The 21557-nt window shown below is 37.8% G+C and overlaps 2 protein-coding genes across 2 annotated transcripts; one reads left to right on the top strand and one right to left on the bottom strand.

The window, feature by feature from the left end:
- Positions 1–295: 295 nt before the first annotated feature.
- LOC111213831 (peroxidase 65-like) lies at positions 296–1677 on the bottom strand. The gene has a single exon (XM_048749273.1). The coding sequence runs from the start codon at positions 1505–1507 to the stop codon at positions 512–514; it is 996 nt and encodes a 331-aa protein (XP_048605230.1). The 5' UTR covers positions 1508–1677; the 3' UTR covers positions 296–511.
- A 10808-nt stretch (positions 1678–12485) lies between these two features.
- On the top strand, positions 12486–19989 carry LOC106378491 (regulator of nonsense transcripts 1 homolog). The gene is made up of 29 exons (XM_048746367.1): positions 12486–13247; positions 13370–13621; positions 13712–13882; positions 14031–14081; positions 14169–14261; positions 14334–14429; positions 14543–14593; positions 14677–14795; positions 14896–15004; positions 15172–15294; positions 15370–15441; positions 15620–15691; positions 15786–15852; positions 15997–16139; positions 16209–16280; positions 16355–16483; positions 16583–16738; positions 16818–16931; positions 17015–17113; positions 17198–17275; positions 17357–17491; positions 17650–17724; positions 17804–17897; positions 18046–18341; positions 18457–18501; positions 18594–18665; positions 18917–19039; positions 19124–19240; positions 19474–19989. Exons 1-29 carry the CDS (start codon positions 12750–12752, stop codon positions 19600–19602), a joined length of 3651 nt encoding a protein of 1216 aa, XP_048602324.1. The 5' UTR covers positions 12486–12749; the 3' UTR covers positions 19603–19989.
- The last annotated feature ends 1568 nt before the right edge of the window (positions 19990–21557 follow it).

The raw sequence follows: 21557 nt of genomic DNA on the forward strand, positions 1-21557 counted from the left end.
TCTTTACTTTAAAATCAAGATTAGTTTGTAAACTTTCCTTGTTATAAATTACACTATATATAAGAGATATTTTAGTTTTAAAATTTATTAAATTTCTTTATAATATAGGTTATTTTAAAAAAAGGAAACCTAAATAAAAGAGGAAAAATAAAATAAAATAAATATTAAATAATGATAATTAGATCTTTTGATTCATTAATGGTATCATAGTAATCAACCACCGTGGGAGTTGATGTGAGCGTGACACATAGGAAACTAACTTCTCAAATAATATTATAGAGATTTGAAAGAATAGTTTCAAAAAAAGACACAATACAGATCTTTTACTTGCACACTTCAAATATAACAATTTGCATTTTCATGAAAAATATAAACACCCAATCTTGAATTATGATTATAATACATATTTTAAACATAAATATATAAATGAAAGGTTTCTTCCCCTCAATTCCTCCTTTCTCCCCGCAAAAAAAAAAGAAGCAGAAATATAATTTTTGTGATTTTTTTTTTCTTATACGTTGAGATTGTTGAAGTGGTCGCACCTACGCCTCACTTCTCCTTCTCCATCTCCCTTAACGCCAACCGTGCCCATTTTCTCCATCGCACGAGCGAAATCTTCAAAGAATGCTTTCTCGTCAGTTGCGTAAAGCTCAACGAACGGTTTCGTGCTATTGTTTTTAATAAGGAGGTGGTCAGAAGCTAATAGCCCAAGTCCTCTTTTAAGGTTCTTAAAGTACATGTTGTCGAATTTTCCCGGAGTCATCACGTCATTAAACGCCGCGATTGTGTCGTCGACGGTGTGGTTTTTGCATAGTTCTTTAAGAGCGGTTGCAAATCGCGGGTTGATTTCTGGATCGGCTTTTGATCCGTAGAGGCGGTCACTAAATTCTTTGCAGTGAGAAAATCCGATTGTGTGAGCTCCACTTAATGCTACCATCTCACGTAGACTAAACCCATTTTTCTTGAACATCCCGTGGATGTCATGGACCGTCTGGTTAGGCATCGGGACGTTTCCTCGTACTTTATGGGCTTTGGATTCGAGTCCGTCTTTACGACCAAGCTTTACGTCGAAGTAAGGTCCTCCTACCATCGTGACAAGGTCACGCGTAGCCTGCGCTAAAATATCAGCGCATGATACCACACCGGGACAAGACAGCTCTAGAGCTGTTTTGATGCGATTAACAATGTCAAAAGCATCTCCTGGGAGGGAGTCGTTGAGATCATCGTCACGTTCCGCTTTGTTAAACGAGTTGGTCGCTATCAAAACAGACGCATCACAGCCTTCGAGGAAACAATCGTGAAAGAAGAGACGAAGTGTCCCGGCCGCAGTTGTCGGTTGTTGACCTTGCTTGGCTATAACGGCATCACGCACGATTTTGTTGAAATCGGGGCATGTCTTTTGGTAATAATCTGTTCTCAAGATAGCTACACCAGAAGATACGGCTGGTGCGACAAGGAAGAGAAAAAAGAGGAGAATGAAGGGTGTAAGACTACAAGAGAGACGCATATTTGACGTTGGCAACGAGAATAGGGAATCAAATTTGAGAGATTGGTCTACGAGGTAGACTTCTCTACGGTAGATCTTCGTCGAAGGCAATTAGAAACGTAGAGGAAGAAAAGGCTTTGCGAGCTATTTCATGGCTTAGTAAGTTACCAAGAAGAGGCTACGTAAATGGGTGGTTTTTATTTCCTTATACGTTGTTTTTAGTTTTTCTATTTTTGTAATTTATCTATTTTTTGTATGGTTTAAAGTTGCATTGAATATGGTTCTTGATTTGTTTTGGTATATATAACTGGCGTAAAAAAAAGGAATACATGAACGTTTTGGTTATTTGTTACTTACAAAATCTTGCAAGTTATTATAATTAGGGTGCAACTGGAATGCATTTTTTTGAAATAAAAACTTCCTGAATGCTTAATTCCTTTTCATTCCATAAAATATTCACCAGCTGCAATGAAAAGAAAGAATGGTTATTCCATCTCATTCCATATTATTCATTTCCATTCCAAAAAAAATATCAACATTCTTTTGAAAAACCATTCCACATCAAAATAGTTTTGGAACAAATGGAATATTAATTCCATTCCATTGAATTCCACTAATTATCATTCATGTAATTCCACTTATTCCTTTTATTAACATCCAGTTACAGCCTTAGTATAACATGACTGTCTCCAATCGTTTACTTTAATATTAGGTACATACAAATCTTGCAAGTTATTATAGTTACCAAACCGGTTCATGTACAAGGAATACATGAACTTGTTATAGTAAATTGATTATGTTGGATGAGTGTTGTATTAGCTTGGTGACATGTATTATTAAGGTTGAGTTACGATATGTTTTATAATTCGATGTAAATTTTAGTAGAAAATATGTAATAGAAACTATACATTTATGTGAAAAAATTGTAGTAAAAAATAAGAGTTATCATTTTACTCTTTATTAAAACTGACAACTGATCACTTTTTGATTTATAAGTTGTAGTATGTTCTTATAAAATACTTGAATATATAAACATAATAATAATATATTTATTAAAAACTATCAATCTATTAATTTTTAAAATACTTCTTAGTTGAATCAACAATACAATTGTTACATTTCTAATTTTACTACAATTTTGTAGTAGTACAATTGTATATAATAATTTTTCAGAAGTTTCAATTATTTTCTTATAAATAAATATAATCATTAGCTTACAGAATATAATTATTTTTCAAACAAAAAAATCTTGTTATATAGACTCAATTTATATCAAAACCTAGAGTTAAAATCTTCTATACGTGTAAAAAAATGTCAATATAGGTTTAATCTATTAGATATGCTAATGTTCTTTTAGCAGCTAGACATATTAATAAAAATTGGATATAAAAACTAATTATAAAACTGGTTAAAAAAAACTAATTATAAAATAATTTGATTTCTCAAATAAGTAACAGAACAAGAGTTATCCAGCTTAAAAAAAAACTTGCATGTCTCTTTCTCTAAAAAAAAAGTAGGGGAATTTGCCGAAATTAATTCACAATTTGATTTTAATCCCAAACCTATATCCAAACTTGAATCAAATGCAAAACTAACCTAAAAGTTTTGTGAAATTACAGCTCAGCCCCTTATGACCAAAAAAAAAAACAGAAGCTATTTTTACGTATATAGCCCCAGTAAGTCGTCTGAGATGTTGGAAGTAGTCTGGACGACTTACTTGTAAGTCGTCTAGTACCAGTTTATCTTAAAAATAGTTTAGAAATTTTGAAAAAAATATTTTGATGAGTGAAAAATAAAAAATATGTAATTATAAACAACTTTAAGTGATATAAATTAAGATATGATAAAATTGATTTGTTTTCAAGATAGATGAGTGGAAGTAGTGAATCATGATATTCTTTGGTTTAGGGATTTGGCAAAAATATGTTGTAGTATTGTATGTATTTTTAGGGTTAGATTTTGGAAAGCTGAAATGTTTTTTTTCAAATATATTAATTTTCACCTATATGTATTTATTTTTGTGCATAGTAAACACTTTTCAAGTTTGATTTGATTTTATGAAGTGTTTAATTAGATAATTAAGTTTAGAGGTCATGTTTAGGGTGTGGACGACTTATATTTCAGTCGTCTGGTGAATAATTTTACCCAGACGACTTATATTTTAGTCGTCCAAATATTCCCGCCTAAAATGTTTTAAAAAATAGTTTTCCCTCTTAAATAATTTAAACGAGACGACTTACTTGTAAGTCGTCTAGGAAGTCTTCTATTTTAGTTACCCGCTAAAAATATTTTAGTTTCCCGCTAAAAATATTAAAGTCTTCTGGGTGACTTACAAGTAAGTCGTCTGAATCAAAAATATTTAATCTAATTGGATTTTTTTGTCTCCCTATATAAAGAAAAATTACACATTCTCTTTCATTCTCTCAAATTCGTGCAACAAAAATGTAATGTTCATCATTCTAAAACTCTTCAACCTCTCTCTAATCTCTTTGAACTTATAAACACTAAGCTTTATATCAATTTATTGTTTTTTGTCTCATGTCTTTCTCAATAATTTATCTTGTTTTTAATCAGATGTTTCTCATCTTCCACTCATTTAAAGGTAGATCTATCAATTTTATATATGTATTTTTGTGTGTTCTATAATGGTAGATTTATCTAATCTTTCACTAATTTCTCTGTTTTAAGCCATTTGAACGTTTTTGGATATGCAGGTTTTTTAGATATGGATTTGGATATGTAGGTTTTTCAGATCTGGAAGACGTCTGGAACGACTTACCTGTTAGTCGTCTAAAATATAATGCGCTAGATGACTTCCAGGAAGTCTTCCAGACGACTTCCAGGAAGTCGTCTGACGGAGTCTTCTCTCATGTCTCTCCCTTTCATAACATATCTGAGCGTTTTGGTAAGTTTTTATGTCTGTTTTTTCTTCATTTGGTAACTTTATGTTGTATAAAGTTCTTACTTTTTTTTTCCAAACTAAAACTCTTCAAACCCACTCTAATCTCTTTGACTTGAAAACATCAAACTGTATATGAATTTTTCAGTTTTGTCTCATGTATTTCTCACTGATCTATCTTTTTTGCAGGTTTTTAATCAGATGGCTCTCATCTTCCACTCATTTAAAGGTAGATCTATTAATTTTAGATATGTATTTTTGTGTGTTCTATAAAGGTAGATTTATCTAATCTTTCACTCATTTTCTCTGTTTTTAAGCCATTTAAACATTTTTTGATATGCAGGTTTTTCAGATCTGGACTTGATATGCAGGTTTTTCAGATCTGGAAGACTTCTGGGATGACTTACCTGTTAGTCGTCTAAAATACAATGCGCTAGACGACTTCCAGGAGATCTTCCAGACGACTTCTAGGAAGTCTTCTTCTATATCAAGTGGAGTCCAAATTTGTCTTTGTAGATGAATGATCTATAATAGTTTTGTTTGTAGTCTGTTTTGTTATTTGCATGTCTACTCTTTTATTTGTGATTTATTTGTAAAATCAGTAATAATGTTTCCCAAGATGTAATATATGTGCTAACAATGTGTTTACACATTTACAAATCAATGAAATAATGTACTTCAATAGCCTTTTTCTTATCTTTGGATCTTTCATATGCAATAATAAACTCCAATGGCCTTCTTCTCATCTTAATAAACAAGAATGTTGGTAGCCTCATATTGATATAACATTTTAAGAAGCATTTTAACCATTCTTCCAACTCATAACAATAATCATCATTGGTGTCTATAACATAATACTTAAGAGATGGAAACAAACAATAGTAACTAGTCAAAGCATATCACATTTTTTACAAGTTTGTGCTGAAAAACTTAGTCAAATTTAGTAAAATTAGGTTACCCAAAACGTTTTAGTCCCATGTTTCACACTTGCTCTAACCTTCCATTGACAACCACTCACACGACATGTTGCCACAAAGAGAGTTTTCGTTGACTTGTATATTCCAACATCTATCTTTCAACAACCATTCTCCATACACTGCATGTAACTGACGCATCATCTGAAAAAGTCAAAATAAAACACATTAGCAAACATAGAACAAAGAAAACAAAAGTTTATTAAAGATCGACGCGGACGACTTCAATCTAATTCTTCCAGACGACTAAAATATAAGTCATCTGGTCAACGCAGAGGTTATTTTTACAATTGGCTTTGAAATCTGTTATCTGAGACGACTGAAAAATAAATCGTCTACTTTTGCTTGGCTAAAAAAACTCCAAAAAAGCTAGACGACTTACATGTCAGTCGTCATAGGTTAGTTTTGCATTTGACTGGATTATTTCAAAGTTTGACTATCCTGGACGACTTACATTTCAGTCGTCTGGTGAAAAATTGAAATCTCAATATTTTATTAAAACTCGACGACTTACAATTAAGTCGTCATAGGTTAGTTTTGTAATTGAAAAAAAACTTCAATATTTAATTATATATAGACGATTTACAATTCAGTCGTCCGTCCGACGACTTACATGTAAGTCGTCTATGATTTAAGAGGTTTGACCGGAATCTCGGAATAAAATTTTGGACGACTTACATGTAAGTCGTCGAGCGGACGACTGAATTGTAAGTTGGCTGGGTATAATTAAATATTGAAGTTTTTTTTCAATGGCAAAACTAACCTACGACGATTTACATGTAAGTCGTCAGGTTTTAATAAAATATTGATATTTCAATTTTTCACCAAACGACTGAAAATAGGTCGTCCAGGAAAGACGAAATTCCGACAAAATCCAGTCAAATGCAAAATTAATATATGACGACTCGTTTAGGTTCTTTGGAGATTTTTTTGTAACCAAACAAAAGCAGACGACTTAACTTTCAGTCGTCTCAGAAAATAGATTTCAAAGTCAATTGCAAAAATAACATCTGCATTGACCAGACGACTTACCTGTAGACAGATCTAATGACTTACCTGGAAGTCGTCTGGATGAACAGATATGAAAAAAATCGATTTCATACCTTAAATTGGTGTGATAACTTCGTTAGCACACATAAGGCTTCTCCAAGCACACAAAATCTCAAACGAAAGTGACCCACCCAGAATCGTTAGCTTCTATGACTTTATTAACCATAAAAAATGTAGAATCAAAATCTTGGGCTTTTTAGCTGGATGTGGAGAGAAAGTGAGAGGCATGTTGTGTTTAGTTCATAAGAATGGAGAAAGAAGAAGAGTAAATCGATTTTGGGAGCATTGAGAGCTTCAAATTGGTTGTTCATGGTGGTTGGGGTATTGATGACAATGACAATCTTGTAATTATTTGAAGATGATGAGGGTGAGAGAGTAAAAATGTCATTTTCGAAAGAAAAAAAAATTGATGGCATTTTCGTGAATTATATGAACTTGTGGGGGTGAATAGGGAAAAACTAATTTCCAAAAAAAAGAAGTTAGTTTTTTGTTTGACTTTGAGTTTTAGATCAATTTTGCAAAAAGCCCAAAAAGTAACCGCCCGAACAAGAGTTAGTGGACACAAATTTATCTTTTAACATTAAATTATTATTATATAATTAATTTTTATATCCAATTTTTATAAATGATACACTACGTTTGTCATTAGCTCTGACTGGTAACCATCAAAGGAACATTGAAAATAAATAAGAAAATAATGAACATAAATAATTTATTCTATATTTTTCTACAATAAAAAAATGTTATGAAAAAGAAACAGAAAAGAGAAACAATTATTTATGAATGATAAAAAATTTAGAAACATTTAGGAATACATTATTTCTTTTCATTTCTCGGTCACTATTTTAGTTTCTAATATAGTTTTAGCGTAAATTTTGTAAAAATAGGTCAAATCAATGGATCTATATAAGGTCAAACTCGTTTATTGTAACAGGGCATGTTAGATCATTATAATTTATAACTCACCATATTTTGATACACGTCGTTTTTTTAGAAATGTTCCTGGAGTAAAAAAAAACACGAGACTTTTTCTCTCTACTTGACTTGAAGAAACCCTAGCCGCCTCCACCTTCCGCTCCGGCTCGGTGCTCCTTGCCGGTGTCGGAGGCTCCGCCCCTCTCCCTTCTATTGTTTTCCATTTTGCTCTTCAACACCTCCATATCCCCATTCGATATGCTCTCTACTCTGTTTTCGCCGGGAAACCAAACGCCGGAGATATGCTCGCGAGGATCAATGGCCGACAGTTACTGACGGTTATGGAGAAGCGGCGAGGTGAAAGGAGTGGTGGATGTTCAAAGAGTCGGCTTTTAGGGCTGATAGCTTGTCGGATCTATTTTCCCCTTCAGATTTACGGCGGTGCTCTCATGGCGGCGGCGCGTGAATTGCTCAGGAGCTTCCTCCTTCTCAAACCCTCCAGATCCAAAAGCGATGAGGCGTTTTCTCGAAGGAGTGGAACTTAGGTCAGTGGTGTGTTGCTCCGACTGTAGTTTGGTAGGTGAATACTCTCTGGATCTTTGTTCGGGAAGGCCTCCGGTGGTCCTGCCTAAGGAGACGCGTGCAGGAGCTCTTGGTCGGCGCGTGTCAGTGAAGATCCCCTGAAGACAGTGCGTGCAGTTACAGTCGACTAAAGTTAGTGTCTGATTCGTCTATGGCTTGATTCTGTCAGGAGTTTGTTTCGCTCTCTCGAGCTCCTCCAGTCATGGTGTCCTCCATTTCACTCCTTGTCGTAAAACCAGGCATAGCAAACCGACAAGAGTGGGTTCCCTTTGTATCAACGTGTTTCAAGCTTGGATTCACCCTCGGGTGTTGGAGATAACAAGAGTTTTGTTTCTCAACATATGGAAGGTTTCCACATCTCAGGAAGTTGTCAGCCAGAGGAGTGGAGCTTTGGAAACCATATGGTAGAGTCTCAATATCCCGGAGCCGGTGTTGGCTTTAGAGCTAATTGGTGGTTGTGCTCTACACTCTTGTTTATTGGGGACCCGATTGAATTGTTGACACAGCACTCGCCAAAGTCCGGTTTTGGATCTGTTGCTCTCCTTTTGGGCCTCAGGTTCAGAGATGGCGAGTAACTTTTGAGGCAGCTTCCCTCGAGATGATGCACCTGGGTGTTGTTGCTGCTTGAGCCGTGCTCTCTAATCAAAAAATTTTGGTGCCCAAGAGCTAGGAGTTAATGATAGTCTCATTGGATGCTTGTCTTCGGGTTAAAATTCCACCTCTCGAAACCAGTGGTAATGAGCTTCAGATCTTTTTGCAAGACTTAAAGTTTGAGCCACTTGTGAATTTGATTGTCCTGTGTGAGCAAATGCACCAGTTTTGGTGTTATAGCGATTGGTCTTGCACTCCAATCTTATCTTTCTGGTGTAGCCCTGGATAGGACTGTATCTCCCTGGATCTCTTGTAGGAGGGGTAATACTCTGATAATCCTTGCAAACAGAGAATCAAAGACTCGATCTGTATCAAGGTGTGTGGGTAGATGATAGATGATGATGATGGACTCTGCTAAAGAGCTATGGATTGCTCAGAAGCTGTTTTGCTAGTCAAAGACACAGGATTACCCTGTATTGTCTAAGATGGTTTCACAAGGAATTCCTTCCTTAAAGTGAGATCAATGTTCCTTAAGCTGAACAGAGAAAGCAAGAGACAAAGCCAAGCAAAGCTGCTGGAAAATTCTTAGATTCAAAGTTGAAAAACAAAAGCGGCGTCCCCTTGTTTCTTAAAGAAATCGCAGACTCTAACCCTAGGAGTAAACCAGGATGGTTTAATTCTAATTCTAATCCTAATCCAATTGAAATTGGTTTATTTTAAAATCATAATTGTCTTTGGTTTAAATTAAATGAAAGCCCAATAACCTAAACCCATTACATTGCAATTAAATCAAACCAACAAACTGGTTCTTCTTTGGTTTATGATGGGCCACGACTTGAACTTGATTTTGAGTGTCTCCTAATGAGCTTTAGATCCTCCACGTCTTGTTAGGCCAGCTAGAAAGCAAGTGGATCAAGATTCTGGCTGCAACTCTCTTTTTGGACCGAAAAAAACTTATTTCGCCTAGATCCAAATATAGCCCAACCTAGAAACTTCCTAACATGTTTTCCTTGTTCTCCATACATATTTGGACGAGGTGAATGGTCTCCATAGCTCCTGTTAAGCTCAGTTGGTTGAATCCTCTTTGTTCAAGTCGTTTCAAGGCAGTACCAACAGTTCTTCTCTTCTCTCTATCCAGAACCTCATAGATCATGCCAATAAGAGTATGATACTGTCCATTAAACTGCACCATGATCAGTGGTATAGCTGACCCATACATTGGCTTCAATCCATTGATTCCAATCCTGATCAGGATCACACCATCCCCTCCTCCTTTAAAAGGATTTGTCCTCAAATCCAAGCTCTGTAGGATGATAGAATCTTGATAATTTAACTCCAAAGTTCCTGACCTGGCCATGAGATATATCATCACCTCTCTAGTCTCTCCAGGATGAAACACAAAGCTCTGCAGTCCTTCTTCATGTCTCAGCAACATCTTGGAACTTTCCTCACTGCATATGACTTCTAAGGCAGATGATTTCTCCACTTTGTTGAGTTTGCTGTTAAATGCTTCTCTCCAGGATGATCCTACCCACGTCCTTCTCATGAACATGAGACCATGTACTCTCAGTTTATAATCCTTCTGGTCAGGTGGTCGTGTGGTTTGGTCCCCATACTCATCCTCCAGTTCTGGCTTTTCTTTAACCACCACCAGTTCCTGTTTATCTCTTCTCAGCTTGTTCTGGTCAGTTATGAACCTGATAAAGAACGTGTTACCTCCTGACTCTCCTTCATTCTCTCTGCAAATAGTTTTTATCATACCATTCTCTCTCCCTTTAAAAAGATTTGACCACAAATCTTGCTTTTCAAGAGTGAATGAACCTTGCAAATTGAGCTTGTATGCAGTCGCTTTCTGATCCAGAATTTGTTTATTTCTTTTAACCATACACAAGCTTCCTCCTGGTTCAAAAACAACTTGTTGAAGGCCCTTAACAACTCTCAGATGTTCCACTAAGCTGAGCTGAAGACATACCAAAGGTCTGATTAGTAACTCACAAGCTAAAGACTTAAAGTTATCACCTTGCTCAACAGTAGGAAGCACCAATTCAAGAGCTTTAGATGACCCTCCAGGAACTTTTTCTTCTTGTTTTATTTGATCATGCACGTGGCCATACTCAGCTTCTGCAACTTCTGCCTCCTCCTCGAGTTTTAAACAAAGAGTTGTTGGTTCTGGTTCAGTTTTATGACTCTCCTCAATCTGTTTTATTGGAGAAGCTAATATAGAAGCTTGCAGCTTTTCCTCCTCTTGTTTCAATGATAAAACAGGAACCACAGATCTTCTCTCAGCCAGTTTTAATGGCAATTCAGACCAATAGGCAGGCTGATCTAAAGTAGTAAGCTTTGTTGCTGCTTCTGGTTTTAGTTTTGGAAGTTTCCACTGCGAGACAAACCTCTTCTTCATCAAGGTCTTCATCTCCACCCATGAAATAATTTGTGGTTTTTTTTCAAATCTCCTAGCCTGAGAAACTCTCTGCCACCATGAGAATGCACTTCCACAGAGTCCATTGACTGCTAGACATACCTTTTTCTTTTCAGTGTAGTATTGGAGTCTAAAGAGAAACTCCATCTTCTTTACCCAATCAAGGTATGCCTCTGTATCAATCTTTCCATAGAAGAATGGAATTGTAAGCTCTTGTTCATATCCAGACATAGAATACAGCTTGTTAACTGATAGGTTTCGTGCTCCCTTGTTAAAACTTCAAACCCTAACCCTCAAGAGGCTCTGATACCACTTGGTGTAGCCCTGGATAGGACTGTATCTCCCTGGATCTCTTGTAGGTGGGGTAATACTCTGATAATCCTTGCAAACAGAGAATCAAAGACTCGATCTGTATCAAGGTGTGTGGGTAGATGATAGATGATGATGATGGACTCTGCTAAAGAGCTATGGATTGCTCAGAAGCTGTTTTGCTAGTCAAAGACACAGGATTACCCTGTATTGTCTAAGATGGTTTCACAAGGAATTCCTTCCTTAAAGTGAGATCAATGTTCCTTAAGCTGAACAGAGAAAGCAAGAGACAAAGCCAAGCAAAGCTGCTGGAAAATTCTTAGATTCAAAGTTGAAAAACAAAAGCGGCGTCCCCTTGTTTCTTAAAGAAATCGCAGACTCTAACCCTAGGAGTAAACCAGGATGGTTTAATTCTAATTCTAATCCTAATCCAATTGAAATTGGTTTATTTTAAAATCATAATTGTCTTTGGTTTAAATTAAATGAAAGCCCAATAACCTAAACCCATTACATTGCAATTAAATCAAACCAACAAGCTGGTTCTTCTTTGGTTTATGATGGGCCACGACTTGAACTTGATTTGGAGTGTCTCCTAATGAGCTTTAGATCCTCCACGTCTTGTTAGGCCAGCTTGAAAGCAAGTGGATCAAGATTCTGGCTGCAACTCTCTTTTTGGACCGAAAAAGCCTTATTTCGCCTATATCCAAATATAGCCCAACCTAGAAACTTCCTGACATGTTTTCCTTGTTCTCCATACATATTTGGACGAGGTGAATGGTCTCCATAGCTCCTGTTAAGCTCAGTTGGTTGAATCCTCTTTGTTCAAGTCGTTTCAAGGCAGTACCAACAGTTCTTCTCTTCTCTCTATCCAGAACCTCATAGATCATGCCAATAAGAGTATGATACTGTCCATTAAACTGCACCATGATCAGTGGTATAGCTGACCCATACATTGGCTTCAATCCATTGATTCCAATCCTGATCAGGATCACACCACTTTCGATACCAACTTCTCCGGTCTTCATATAGTGCTCTTTGCTAGGATCTCTCAGAGGAATAGGATTGCTCATTATAGCTTTGTAATCTGGTCTATTAGTGGTAGAATTAGTTGATGTAAGGAATGGTTCATCTCAGGTCGTGGGATGAATTCATTTCGCTGTGGTGAAAAATACATCGACGTTTATGATTGGGTAGCGTAGGATCCTTTTAAATGTTAAAATCTTGTATTCAATCAATTGGTTAATGAAAGTTGAAGTTGAACCAGAAAAAAAAAATGTTGGTGGAGTTACAAGAGTAATACAACAAACCCAAGATCAGAAGTAAACGACGTGGGAAGGCCATTGGACAGGCCCATTAAGTTTAGAGGATGGAGCGTGTAGGAAACAAACAAATTTTCCACACGCGCGCCCCCTTTCTTCTTCGTTTATCACTAGCGCATAGCCCTAACCCTAGTACTTAAACCTAAAACCAATCGACCAAGAAATCGAAGAGCGAGACGATCGTAACCTAAGAAGCTTGATTCCCATGGATTCGCAACCGAGCGATCTCTTTGATACGGCATCTCAGCCCGATACGGCGGTGGACGCGTACACCTTCCTTGAATTCAATTCCCAAGGCGACTCGGAGTTCGATTTCCCAGAGTTCCGATCACCGAACGCATGGCCTACACCGTCTGATTCCATCTCCGTCGTGGAGCCTTCCGATCGCGGCGGCGGAGGAGTACCTGCCGCGGATCACCATTCCGAGGCCTCCTCGCCTTCTTCCCTGTCTGCCAAGGCCGGACGTGGTGGTAGCAGCAGTCAGGCGGATGCGTTGGCTGCGGGGATTGGAAATTTGAACTTCGAGGAGACTGGTGATGATGACGGTTTCGATTACGGAAAGAATGATTTCACGGAGCACGCTTGTAAGTATTGTGGTATCTCGAACCCGGCTTGCGTTGTTAGGTGTAATGTGGCCTCCTGTAGAAAGTGGTTCTGCAATTCAAGGGGAAACACCTCCGGCTCCCACATCGTCAATCATCTGGTTAGTATAATTATCTCTGAAAGTGTTGTACTTTCTTGTCTTGTGGTTATTATAATACATGTCTGGTTATTTTTACCTTTGAAGATTTCTAAATGGATTGCCTTCTGGCTGTTAATTTTAAGGTTCGAGCCAAACACAAGGAGGTTTGTCTCCATAGAGACAGTCCGTTGGGTGAAACAATTCTCGAATGCTACAACTGTGGATGTCGGAATGTCTTTCTTCTCGGTTTCATCTCAGCAACTACAGACAGTGTTGTCGTCCTTCTCTGTAGAGATCCTTGTTTGAATGTGAATGCTCTCAAGGATATGAACTGGGACCTAAGCCAGTGGTGTCCCTTGATTGACGATAGGTGTTTCCTCCCCTGGCTTGTTAAGGTTTGTTTCTGTCATTTTCTCTTTTATTTTATTTTATTTTAAAAAGATGTTCTGATGAAATTTATTGTTAATTTTTTTTTTTTATTGCAGGTTCCGTATGAGCAAGAGCAGCTGAGGGCACGACAAATTAGTGCACAGCAAATAAACAAAATAGAGGAATTATGGAAGACAAATCCGGATGCTACCCTTGAAGACCTTGAAAAACCTGGCGTAGACGATGAACCTCAGCCTGTTCAACCTAAGTATGAAGATGCTTATCAGGTATACGTTTTCTCAGCTTGTTATGAAATAAAAATAAGATATGCTGAAGAGAAACCCTTAATCAATTCTTCATGCCAGTTTATTGGACGAGGTCACTGTTAGTAGTATGATTGTGTATTTAATCTTTTTGGTGGTTTTCCTTCTGCAGTATCAAAACGTGTTTGCTCCTCTTATTAAACTCGAAGCAGATTATGACAAGGTGTGTATTTAGTTTCTGGTGGTTTATTTTCCATGTCCCTTCTATACTTGTAGTGTGTTGGTGCTTATCATTTTGATTGTAATGTAGATGATGAAAGAATCTCAGAGCAAGGAAAACCTCACAGTTCGGTGGGATATTGGTCTGAACAAGAAGCGTGTTGCCTACTTCGTCTTCCCAAAGGTGGTTGAGACCTAGTAGTCGTGTGATTATGACTGGATTAAAACATTGTCTGATTTTTAACATTTGGGACAGGAGGAAAATGAATTGCGATTGGTGCCGGGTGATGAACTACGTCTACGCTACTCAGGAGATGCTGCTCATCCAGCTTGGCAATCAGTTGGACATGTGGTATGACTCTTTCCTTGTGCTAATATCATTACAACAATCTATTCTGTTATCAGGATCGATCATGTAAGTGAGAGCGTTTAGGTCCTTACCGATATATCTTTAAATTTCTGTAGGTCAAGCTAACTGCCCAAGAGGAGGTTGCTCTTGAACTACGAGCTAATCAGGTGAGTTTAAAACATTTGTAAGCCTTGCTTTTGACATCCACTTGTAGAAATATGTTCAACGGTTCAATCTTACTTGTGTGTAGGGAGTTCCAATCGACGTGAACCATGGATTCTGTGTTGATTTTGTGTGGAAAAGTACAAGTTTTGATCGGATGCAGGGAGCAATGAAAAATTTTGCTGTAGATGAAACGAGTGTGAGTGGGTATGTCACTCAACTGAAAGCTTAGTTCCTTCTTGGCCTGTGCCCCTTTGGTACTGCACGTTGATTAACCACTGAATTACAACGTTTCTATTTTTTGAAGTTATATTTACCATCAGCTATTGGGACATGAAGTTGAGGCGCAGTTGGTCCGGAACCCACTTCCTCGACGTTTTGGGGTACCAGGTCTTCCAGAACTGAATGCATCTCAGGTAATTAATGGTTTTCAGCTTATTATGTTCACAAAGAATGCTTGTCGTAACTGCCTTCTAGGAACCTTCAGCATCGTTTTGATCTCATGTGCCTTGTTAACATAATGAGAAATTATATTATGAATATGCATAACAGATTTCTGACAGCTTATATCATCCTTGTTCAGATTAATGCGGTGAAGAGTGTCCTTCAGAAGCCCATCAGTTTGATCCAAGGTCCACCTGGCACAGGCAAAACTGTGACTTCTGCTGCAATTGTGTATCACATGGCAAAACAGGGCCAGGGACAGGTAAAGCTGATTATTGATCTTTCAGGATACTTTTTCTGAATTGACTACCAGAGATTTAAAATAATTGTCTGACAGGTTCTCGTTTGTGCCCCAAGTAATGTTGCGGTCGACCAGCTAGCAGAAAAAATTAGTGCTACTGGTTTAAAGGTAAACATTTGGACCCCCCTTACCTACTGTCTTGTGTTTAATTTTTATAAAAGGCTGGACACTCTTGTTTATTATTCATTTTGGGAAGTTACCACCATCCAATACTGTTGAAGATGCTGAAAATATTCTTGTCAAATTATATTGCTTCCTTTTTAACCTTTTCCTACTCTGATGTCAGGTTGTTCGACTTTGTGCAAAGTCAAGGGAAGCTGTAAGTTCGCCTGTTGAGCATTTGACCCTTCACTACCAGGTTAGTTCACATGGTGGCATACTTTAACTCCTTAATTCTGTCTGCCCCTTTATCTCTCTGTTTGAAGATTATTCATATAAATGGTTGCTTGCAGGTACGACATCTTGACACTTCTGAGAAGAGCGAGCTGCATAAGCTACAGCAATTGAAAGATGAACAAGGTCCTGGATTTTTAAGTTGTTATCTTTAATTGACATTTTATAATCTTCGTTTGCCTTTCTATTACCAGTTATCTGTAAGTAATTGATTTGTTGAAGTGAACTAACTTGTACCTATCTTTGCTTTTTCGTTTTTAATGTCACTAGGTGAGCTGTCAAGCAGTGATGAAAAGAAATACAAAAATTTGAAAAGAGCAACAGAACGCGAGATAACTCAGAGTGCTGATGTCATTTGCTCTACTTGTGTTGGTGCTGCGGATCTTCGGCTGTCAAATTTTAGATTTAGACAGGTTAAGATTAATTACAAAATTAATTATCTCTAGTTCTGTGGAAGCTAATATACCCTCCCTCTCTGATAGGTCCTTATTGATGAGTCTACTCAGTCTACAGAACCTGAGTGTCTTATTCCTTTGGTCCTCGGGGTAAAACAGGTATTAAGGTTCTCAAGGAGCTGACTTGTTGCTGTTTATTATTGTCGGTTGCTTACGGAATTTTTCTGCTCTAGGTTGTTCTTGTTGGTGATCATTGTCAGCTTGGCCCCGTAATTATGTGCAAGAAAGCAGCTCGTGCTGGCTTGGCACAGTCTCTCTTTGAACGCCTTGTGCTTCTTGGCATTAAACCAATTAGATTGCAGGTACTACTTTAGTTGCTTTGCTCTAACCTAGCAGATTTACCTCTCACAATTTCTATACGTCTCGCTGTCAATTAAATGTTGTCATATTCTTGATTTCAGGTTCAATATCGTATGCATCCAGCGTTGTCCGAGTTTCCATCCAATAGCTTCTATGAAGGAACACTACAGAATGGAGTCACGGTTAATGAAAGGCTAACAACAGGGATTGATTTCCCCTGGCCCGTACCTAATAGGCCCATGTTTTTCTATGTTCAGGTATCAATTTTTCACTTGGATTAGTTTAAAACCCATTCAAAGTAAACGTCTTCCATTTATCTTGTCTTTCAATTTACAGCTGGGGCAAGAGGAGATCAGTGCTAGTGGAACATCATACCTAAATAGAACCGAGGCTGCTAATGTGGAGAAACTTGTGACCGCTTTCTTAAAGAGTGGAGTTGTCCCCAGTCAGGTGAGTGTAGTAGGATTGTTTACCATGTCTAGTAAATTATTTTCCATGTGTTGACGTTTTCAAATTATGCTCGTTGTTACCAGATTGGAGTGATAACTCCGTACGAGGGACAGAGGGCATATATTGTTAATTACATGGCAAGAAATGGTTCTCTCCGACAGCAACTTTACAAGGAAATTGAGGTAAAATTGTTAAACTCTGTTTTAAAAAGGTTTATTTTGATCCTGTCACTTATTTAACAAGCTCTCGAATTTACACTTTTACAGGTTGCCAGTGTTGATTCTTTTCAAGGAAGAGAAAAAGATTACATCATATTGTCCTGTGTCAGAAGTAACGAGCATCAGGTTTGCGGGTGCTCTGTGGATCATTGCTTCTTACAAACATTGTAGGATTTGACTCGTAACTCCTGGTTTTATGGTTTCCAGGGCATTGGATTCCTTAATGATCCACGGAGGCTCAATGTTGCACTCACACGTGCTCGTTATGGAATTGTTATTCTTGGAAACCCGAAGGTTCTTAGTAAACAGCCTCTGTGGAATGGCTTGCTGACACATTACAAGGTACACCTATTTTTAAAGCAGAAGTGACGTCGTTTACCAGATCTTTGTCTTCAACTTCTGTTGCCACTCAGGAATCAGGAGTTGTTAATTGTGAACCTTTGGCATGTTATCCTTTTAGTCCAATTTGATCATTTTGTTTGTTTTCCTTATATGGGCAGGAACATGAGTGTTTAGTTGAGGGACCTCTTAATAATTTAAAGCAGAGCATGATACAATTCCAAAAACCAAGAAAGGTACCTAGACATCGATGCCCATCAACATAGATTACAAGGATAGAAGTATGAACGTTAATCATCTTTCCTACTTTTTTAGATGTATAATGATCGCAGACCATTTTATGGTGGTGGGGCTGGCATGATTGGAAATGATAATCCTAATGCTGACAGAAGAGGCAGCCGTGGAAGGGGTAAGTAAATGTCCAGTACCTTTTTGTATCTTCGGTGATTATATGTGTGTTTTTTTCATTCGATTGATTCAGCTGGTGGTTGTCATATGCCTTCTGGCCCCACCTAGTGTGGATCCCCATTTTAAAATCTTTTCTTCTATTGATTCAGCTGGTGGTTCTTATATGCCTTCTGGCCCACCTAGTGGTTCGAGATTACACCCAGCTGGCTACCCAATACCCAGGGTGCCATTTTCACCGTTTCCTGGTGGTCCTCCTTCTCAGCCATATGCTATTCCAACTCGTGGACCTGTTGGTACTGGTCGTGGAAGTTCAGTTGGGGGCCACCTTCCCCACCAACAAGCCACCCAGCATAATGTTGGAACTATTGGCCCTAATGTGAACTTCCCCCTTGATAGTCCAAATAGCCAGCCTTCACCTGGTGGTCCGCTATCCCAACCTGGATATGTAAGTATCGCCCTCATCTCTTTTAATTTTTTTCTTTCATCTAGTAGTTTCTGAAGCATTAGAGCTCGATTGTTTTTGGTTGACTTTAAATCATCATACGATGTTGCCTTTTCAGGGAAGCCAAGCATTCAGGGATGGTTTTATGGGCGGCATTTCTCAGGTTGTCTTCTCGTTTTATGTTACTTAGTGATCAGTGGCAGTGTTTTCTACTTTTTGTCTGTTATTTAATATCTTCTATGTCAATACCACCAGGATTTCTTAGGTGATGATTTCAAGAGCCAGGGATCTCATGTTCCTTACAACATGGGCGACTATTCTACACAGGTAGTTTCTCTTCTGCCTGCTTTAGTTATTAGACATGTAAATACTTTGGATATATGATAGTAGGACTACGATAAGATGTCTTTGGAAATGTAAAACCAAAATTCCGAGGTTGGGCCAGATATATATAACCATGTGTTGCAAAGTTGATAGTTCTTGAATTTCACATAGGAATTACTGACTGTTCATGTTTTTTGTATATGTTCTTCGTTTCTGAGCCATATTTGTATATAATTTCTTTGTATGCCTCACAGGGAGGATATGCGGTTGATTATGCCACACAAGGAGCCCATGGAGCTTTTCCTGGAAACTTTATGAACCAGAATTCTCAAGGGGGTTATTCTCGTTTCAGTGGGAGTAATGATTTCATGTCCCAGGTGTGTTTCACCTAGCCTTTCCTTTTAACACTTTTTTTTTCTTAATTCTTAGACCTTCGTCTGAGTCCTCTATTACCGACACAGGAGTATATGCCGCATGGAGCACAAGGTCTTTTCACCCAAGCTGGCTTTATCGACTCATCTCAGGATGATGGACAACAGAATCCTTTTGGTGTGAACAATCCTAATCTTCAGTCTCAGGTTTGTCCTTAATCCTAATCCTTGATAGTTCGTTTGCATTAACGTTTACAATTAACAAAAAAGGAGGATTCTTAAGATAGCGAAGGTTGTGTGTTTATATAGAGAGAATTACACACTAAACATTAACCCAAACTCATACAAACAATTGAGGCCTTTCGAGTTTGTGTTCACCATATTAATCTTTGGTACTCATGTTTCTTTTCAAAAGATGCTAACGACTCTTCGTCTCACAGGGTCTCCCGAATTCACTCTACTCGCAGCCTTTCTCACACTACACCCAGCCACTAAACCTTTCAGGCCCACAGCAATCTCAACCTCCTAACCAAGGCTCACAAAACCCAAAACCTCCTCACAACGGCTAAAGATGACACATGCAGAAGCTGAATGCAAACGGGTTTGTAAACCTTTTTTTTTGCAAATTCAGCAGTTTGGTATCATGCTATCACGGCTCCAAACAAACATCTGGTGGCTTCTCGGGGTGCTTGCAAGTTACGTGCCTTTCTGGCTCGCTTAGCAACAGGTAATGATGATGCAGAGAGACATGTACCTAAGTAACCCGAGGAGATTCTTGGTCCATACATCCTCTGGGCTTATATAAATGTTTGGTTTTGCCGTGTAATATTATAATATCATCCTCTTATTGTAGTTTATATCTGAAGCTACCCTTAGTTAAAAATCGGTGTTGGTGTCTGGTGATATTGATATGAGTACTGCAAACTCTCTTGCCTTTATTTATTTTTTTCTGGATATTTCGCTTAATGCGTGTCTGAATTATTGTTTCTGCTTCCGTGGTATTTATTATATGATCATCTATGAGATATGTGCAAGTTTTGGTTCCAGATAGTGTCCTATGGGGATTGTCCAATCGGTTTTGGGTATCGGACATATTAACACCGACTTTCTTAGGTTTGTTACGGTTTCAGGAAGTACCGCTCGTGGAACCATCCATACAAGCATCGGATTCTACCCCGGGTGTGATCCCACAAAGTTTGGTGTTACATTTTTTTTTTCTCTGTGTCTCGGAAGGAATATATCAAAATAAAATGTAAGTTTTCACAGAAAAAACGGTATATTATTTTCATCATATTGTGCGTATTTTTGGCTTTGGTGAAGGTTATTAGTCCAGAAAGGACAAAGCCCATTTGGGTTGGTTTTGGACACGAAAGGGATTGTGCAGCATTGGCAAATAGTGGTTAACGTTCGTCTATCTGGTCTGGTGTTCCTTGTGAGGACCGTAGTTGGGCCCAAATATCATAAAGAAACACACGAAACACTCTCCGTTTTTGGTTTTGATCCCAGACAGACAAGAACACTCTCTCATGTATGGCAAATGCCCTCCCTCTTTAAATCAAATAACGGACAGGAAGCAGTTGCGGCCCTGGGTATAAGCATTAGAAACATCTGATTCCGGCCGTTGATAATTAACAAAATTTTCAGCCTATTTATAAAATATGCCAGTAGGTTAGATGATCAAACTAGCTAACAAATCCCTCCATAATAAAATTTTGGGTTTCTAGTCTTTGTTTTTGTAGAGCTTTTTACTGCTGGGCCTGAGTAGAAATCAAGAAACATAAATAGATAGAAATGTGAGATGTCCAGGACTTTATGCCTGCTCTCTCTCTCTCTCTTTCTCGAGTCACTCTCAAAATCTGGTTCGGGTTAGGTTATAGACATTTTATGTGGAACTCAAAAACTGAGATAGGATCAATACTTTTAAAAATCTATGCATTTCTTATTTTCCAAAACCCAAACAAACAAACCAAACGAATATTTTAATTTTACTGAAAGTATTATTTGTATTTAATTTTAAAATAATTATATATAAATATAGTTTATAATTAAAACAAGTACATTTATATATTTTTTTCAGCTACTAGCCAATTCTCGATATTTTTAGCAAAATCGAACTGAATTCTGTAGAAACCCTGTCTAAACCTGAAAGCACCGACAGTGCCGGCTCAATAGGGAGTGCGGCCGGTGCGACCGCCCCGGGTCCGGTTCAAATCTTACAATATTAGGGGCCCTAATTATTTAATTAGCATATCTGATTTAGATTTAAACAGTATTAAAACGATGTATCACAATTTTTTCTAGTTAAATTATCAAAGAGAATATACATGTTTGATGCTCGAGTCGAAATTTCAGGAAATTTTTTTACCAACGTTAAAAAATTAACTTACTATAGGGGCTTTAAAATTCTTTTTGCCCAAGGGCCCTTCTATATATTAAGCCGGCCCTGAGCACCGAAAACCATAAACTCGAACTGGAACCAAACTATAATGCCCTCTGCCTAAATCAAACACTGAAAATCTGAAAC

The sequence above is a fragment of the Brassica napus genome, chromosome C2 (genome assembly GCF_020379485.1).
Source record: "Brassica napus cultivar Da-Ae chromosome C2, Da-Ae, whole genome shotgun sequence".
Taxonomy (NCBI): Eukaryota; Viridiplantae; Streptophyta; class Magnoliopsida; order Brassicales; family Brassicaceae; genus Brassica; species Brassica napus.

Coding starts and splice junctions, on each gene's coding strand:
- LOC111213831 (XM_048749273.1), bottom strand. CDS start 1,507: ATGCGTCTCTCTTGTAGTCTTACACCCTTCATTCTCCTCTTTTTTCTC.
- LOC106378491 (XM_048746367.1), top strand. CDS start 12,750: ATGGATTCGCAACCGAGCGATCTCTTTGATACGGCATCTCAGCCCGAT. Junction 18,502..18,593: donor TTATGGGCGGCATTTCTCAG/GTTGTCTTCTCG, acceptor CAATACCACCAG/GATTTCTTAGGTGATGATTT. Junction 19,241..19,473: donor ATCCTAATCTTCAGTCTCAG/GTTTGTCCTTAA, acceptor TTCGTCTCACAG/GGTCTCCCGAATTCACTCTA.